The 6,000-nt window shown below is 29.6% G+C and overlaps 1 protein-coding gene across 1 annotated transcript; it reads right to left on the bottom strand.

Annotated features, from left to right (window-relative positions):
* Window positions 1-1,281: 1,281 nt before the first annotated feature.
* On the bottom strand, window positions 1,282-2,846 carry LOC105639189 (UDP-Glycosyltransferase superfamily protein). The gene has a single exon (XM_012223159.4). The coding sequence runs from the start codon at window positions 2,806-2,808 to the stop codon at window positions 1,360-1,362; it is 1,449 nt and encodes a 482-aa protein (XP_012078549.1). The 5' UTR covers window positions 2,809-2,846; the 3' UTR covers window positions 1,282-1,359.
* Between the last annotated feature and the right edge of the window lie 3,154 nt (window positions 2,847-6,000).

The following is a 6,000-nucleotide window of genomic DNA, read 5'->3' as shown; positions in this document are numbered from 1 at the left end:
GTTTGGTTCAACCCGACTCAACTCAAGAGGATGTTACATATTGGGAGGCTAAATGGACAGAAATAAAACTCAAAGATTTTAGCTCAACATAACAATATTATATATATATATATATATATATATATATATATTGGAAGCCCAAATGGGCAGAAAGTTTAAATAGACAGAAATAATATTATGAATTATATAATAGAGGTAATTCAAACTCACTATGGTAAAAACGCTTATAAAATTTAAATTCAAAATGTCTCTCTTTACACCGGTGAGAAAATCAACCAAATCACATCTAGATAACATAATAATATATTCTTTTTCCGGTTGATAAGGAAGGTCAACAGGCCAAAATAGTATTATAACCTACACAATAAAGAATACCTCTTCTTTTAATTCTTATAGTCGAGAGTACTTGAAGTCAGATCGAAAATTAGAGTGTGATTATCCCTTACCCCAATCTTGTTTGAGAGTGGATAAAAATAAAGAAAGAAAAAGTAAGGAAAAAGAAAATCTAATTATAAAATCTAATATCAGTATAATGACTAACAAAAATAATTGAAAAAATAAAATATGTAATACAAAATTATCAATTTGTAAAAGAATAAATTTCTGAAATAAAAATATAAATAGCAAAATTTATTTTGAAAATCTCATTATAATTAGTAATTGCAAAACCTCAAATTTCGCAAATGTTTAACCTTTTTTTTTCCGCCAAAACGAGAGAATGGCTTCGATGGCCACAAGTGAAAGATTTTCTCCTGTCTTTCCCTTCCCTTGTTTCTCTACTCTGTTCCCAAATAAGAGAAAATGCCACATCATTATATTTTTCTTTCTTCACTCTTTTCCTCACCTATTCCCACTTCCTAAACAAAGTGTAAGACAGGAGTATGTTCCACTTATTTACTTAAGAGGAGTTCTGTTGCATACGATTGAAAATTTTTACAAGGAAACCATGTACATCATTCAGGAGCTAATAAACTAATTAGCTCTATCACCAATTAAAGAAAATATCAAAATTTTCAAATTCTAACTTATATGAACTTCAATTTTCATCAAAAGTCAGCAGTCCGGCGTAGCTCTGCCATTTACTTATCAAATTGATAAAAACTCTTATACTGGAGAGGTCTCTAACATCTCACTTCTCAAATAAGTGAAAAGACCAATTAGACCATACATATTGACTTATCATATTTGACCTTCATATGTCATATTAAATGTCATTTTTCTAATTTAATTAAGGTATTACAATCACTATGAAAAAAATATTAATTAGGAGATTCACATCAGGGAAAAATCCTCTCTATTTTAACTATGAAACACTAAAATACAACATTAAATCACTTTTCAAGGGAAAAGAGATCTACTTTAACAATCTGTAGAGAGAGGATATTGACAATATTTAGTATTCTTCATGCAAAGAAAGAACCTTTCATATGCAGATGCCATTTTAGTAGCAGTAAACATAGAAAGTGCATACTCCTTACAGGCCAAGCCTTTCTTTTGCAAAACTTTTGGCCCATCTCTTATTACCAATTCCAAAGCCTCAATCAATGACTTCACATTAGGTGAAAATGTATACCCAATTTCTTCACTCACAACCACAGTCCCAACTATGCTTGGATAATTTGGGGCCAAAACTGGTTTACCACAATGCATTGCTTCAATTAATGTGAGATCCAGCCCTTGGGGTCTAAATGTTGGATTCACAAAAACATCAATTGCATTATAAAATTGAGAAAGCTCTGAAGACTCTAATGCACCTAACACCTTCACATTTGGACCTAATTGAGCATACCTTTTCCCCCAAGGACCTAACCCTACGACCACAAGACACACATTGGGGTAACTTCTAGTGATAACTGAAAATGCTTCGTAGAGTAATGGATGCCCTTTATCCTTAACAAGTCTACCTGCAACTCCCATTACAAGACTTGCATTTTTAGGGATACCATATTTTCTTCTAAACATCAATCCGGCTTCTGGGTCATACATAAATTTCGCATTCTCAACTCCATTAAGTATAATGTGAACGTTGGTAACTGGTAGCTGATAGATGTTAACTAATACCTCGCTTGCGCTCTTGCTTATAACTATATGTTGTTTGTAACTAGAAAAGAATCTAATTTCGTCGACAAGTCTTGGCATTGCTTCTTGAAGATCTATCATAGGGGTTGGAAAATTACCTTTTGGATTTGAAAATAGTTCTTCAAACAATCTTGAGTGCATTATTTCATACCAAATTCCATGCCAAGTTACTGCTGCATTAGGCACTGTTTTTGCTCTCCAATAAGGCAAAGAAACACTTTCTGTATGCACATAATCAAATGCTACTCCATTAGTATTTATTTTGTTGAAAATTTCAAATGCTAAAGAACAATTAACAGAACCATGATCATTAGAAGCAAAATACACATGAAGATTCCCTTCATGGATATCTTCATGAGGTCTTCTGTCTGATGGAACTGTAAAAATATGGATTTCATGACCTCTAGATGCAAGATTATTGTATAGAGTTGAAGCATGGCGTTCCATACCACCTGGAGCTGCACCAATTGGCCATGTTTTAGAGAAAACTGCAAGTTTTAGCTTCTCATGAAAAGTCTGTCCAAAACATAGCTTGTTCCATGGAAATTTTGCATTTCTGAGGTCACCATTAAAGAGTGGGGGTTTTGATGCAGAAGGAAATAATGGTTCTTGTACATATCTAAGTGGAGAAATGAAGAGAAATAATGAGGTAAAGAAAAGGGCTAAAGCTAGAATGGTTGAATATCTAATAGGAAGAGTAGTTCTATGAGTATGGTGTTTGAATCCCATTGTTAGGTGCAAGTCTCAGAGGATTAGCACCATCTTCTTTTTACAATAGAGATCTATAAACTTCTTGATTGTAAATTTCTAATTATTACTATTGTGTATGTATGAAGTTTAGTATTTATATACAGGAGCATTAAATGCCCATGGATGGCGGATCTCCTCGTGCTTAGGCAAATTTCTGTGTGGCTGCACATGACCTTGAAATTTTGTTACACTCTTTTGCAACTTTCAATATATGCTGAAGGGTCAATTGACTTTTCTATATTTTAATATTTCATATATTTTTTATTTTTTAATCCTCCACTGCTTTAATTCAATTGCACAATTCCTTTCAAATTTGCCTAGGAAAATGTTTCAAAATTAGTTTATTCTTGTTTATAGTTAAGAATCCCATATTGAGTTAAATATAAAATTTATGAAGAATATATAAGAGTGACAAGCTAACTAGACAGTTAATTAGTACTAACTTTTTAACATTGATCGACCCAATTAAGCCGACATCCTATATTTCACCTTATAGGTTCTTATATAGCCATTCACCCAATTTGCCTCTGCCCTTTCGATTTGTAATATTTATTTTATTAATCTTATATAGAGGTAATCTTAATTTTAAACTATACAACTAATTCATTATTTATTTATTTTTTTATTATTGTTTTGTCTCTATATTTGAATTTTTTTTTATTTCTTTTTCCATGAGGATTAGATCCCTTCTTTACGAGAATTTGGTACTAAATAAAGGCATGATATTTGATTTTATTTTGTTAGAGAATTTAAATCTTGATTTACATAAATGTATCCTCGAACGATGAAGTTTGGTAGTACAATATGTTCTTCCATTGATACTATTTATGCATAGCAGCGGAAACTCATGTGTGTGTATATATATATGCAACAACTTTTTGAAAAATCAATCTATGTATGGAAGATTGAGATAAATTATTTTATCATCGGCCAATTGTTATTATGAAATTTATATTTATTGTCAAGGTCATTTTCAAATAAAAAAATTTAATATTGTCCCTTTTAATTTTATTTTTATTATTCAAAAATATATAGATAATTTTTTTTATTTGTTAAAAAGACAGCAAACTCTCTATTAATTATGATAATAGGTTTTATATCTGTTTTAATTGAGTATACTTATTATTATTAACGAATTATATTTCTCAAAAGAAATTCTTACTTTTTTTTCAATGAATAGTAAAAAGTACTCTTATTTAAATAAAAAATTATTTTTACATTAGGTTTAGATAGATAAGTTTTCCCATAGTGTCATAACTCAATCATAACCGTCAAATTTGCAATGAGATTTTAGAAAGCTAAAGTTTTTCACATCAAAATAATATAAACCGATTATATGAAACATTGAGAGAGTAAGTTTGATAGTTGATAATTGTCACTCATCCAATACAAATGCATTATATATTATTATAGATAGAGTAAATTTCACTGGAGGAATCTAAATTTTATGAGTTTAAACTTGAATTTGTTATTTAAAAATGTTCAAACCTCAATTTTGTAACACTAAAATACCTACCACCGATTTAAATTCATTTCCTTTTGCCCAAATTTTACGTGACATCAAAATTTACTTTTTAATTTTAATCAAATTAATACCATTAAAAAAACTTTCTATTCTCCATTTGTGTCCAAATTCAACCTCCATGTACAAGGTGAGAATAAGAAAAAAGGTTTTCAAATATTTCTCTATTTCCTATTTTTGGAATATTATTAGTAGGTTTTTGAATTTTGAAGGGTTTATTTAATTTTTTTTTTATATTGAAAAGGAATAATAGCAATAAAAGAGAGAAGCAAGTCGAAGTAGGGAAAAAGAAGAAGGAGGTTGTTCCTCGATTTTGGATGCTTATTTCTTATACAATGCATGTTATTTGCTAAAAAGAGAGAGAGGCGAAAATGTGAGAGAGAAAACAAAAGGGAAGAGAGATAAAATGAAAATATGAGAGGGACAGAGAGAGAGAGAGAGAGGGATTTTCAGTAAAAAGGTAATAAAAAAATGCCCATGTTTCATATAAATTGTTTTCCGGTAAACGAAAATTTAAGTCGGTCATAGGCATTTTTAAGTTACAAGTTTGAGTTTAAGCCTTATAAGGTGTGAAGCAATAAAATTTAGATCTCTTCAATGAAATTTGTAAGAGATATCTTTATGCAATACAATTTTTGACGTAAATTATGAATATATAATTTGATCGTAAAAAATGTATTTAAAGATATATTGATATTATTATAATTTTGATTAGAATTCGAGTTTTTGAGAAGCATATAACAATAATTCATAAATGCATAATTTGATTTTGAGGAGTATAATCTAAGATACGGTTGAAGAGGAAATTTAGTTATTAATTACTATATCTGATCTAAAAATTTTTAAATATGGTAAAATTTAGAGATATATTGGTTTTATAATATACATGCGTGATGATGGATATTTATTTAAATAAATAATAAATAGAGTTAATTATAAATTTAGTGTTTTTTACTTTTTTTTAAATTTTTTATTTCATACTTCATCAATGGAGTGCCTACACTATAAAAATTTGTAATCAGGTGTTATGGTTGACTTTTTTGGTTGGAATGCTGATTTAGAAACGAACACTATTTCGGCTATTACCTTTTACATTACTATGTTCTCATACGCAGGAATACCCCCGTTAGCCGGTGGGACCCAATTTTGATAGCTGGCAGCTTACCTGGTTGTAATTAAACCCACTTGATACAAACACGTGACTTACATATGATGGTTTCCATCGTATCCCTATTTTGCCCTTTATTTATTGCCCATATAATAAATTTTTTTTTTTTTATTTATCTAAGTAGCAATTTTATCGCTCTACAAATGAATTCACTGTAAAACTAGAAATCAAAGAGTGCCCGTTTGAAAACAAGATGCCAGTACACCATATGGCTAATATTAAAATAATATAACAATTCTAAAAAAAAAAAAAAACAAAATTTTCAGGGTTTTTTTGCACATAACACCATTGTTTTTAAGTTATTTACAAATGATAAACAATGGGATTTTGATAAATTACATAAACTATTTATCGCTGCTGATCTCTTCTACTCTTCTTATCCCATTAAGTCCCAGCAACCTTAATGATGTGCAAACATGGAACTTTACTAAGAATGACTTTTATTTTTATGTCCACATGCGTAGGCTTGTTGGATTGTTCT

Source organism: Jatropha curcas, chromosome 7, assembly GCF_041381405.1.
Source record: "Jatropha curcas cultivar XTBG-Jc1 chromosome 7, XTBG_Jcur_1.0, whole genome shotgun sequence".
Taxonomy (NCBI): Eukaryota; Viridiplantae; Streptophyta; class Magnoliopsida; order Malpighiales; family Euphorbiaceae; genus Jatropha; species Jatropha curcas.
The sequence above is the reverse complement of the archived record's forward strand: the minus strand, read 5'-3'. Positions and strand labels throughout refer to the sequence as shown.

Coding starts and splice junctions, on each gene's coding strand:
- LOC105639189 (XM_012223159.4), bottom strand. CDS start 2,808: ATGGGATTCAAACACCATACTCATAGAACTACTCTTCCTATTAGATAT.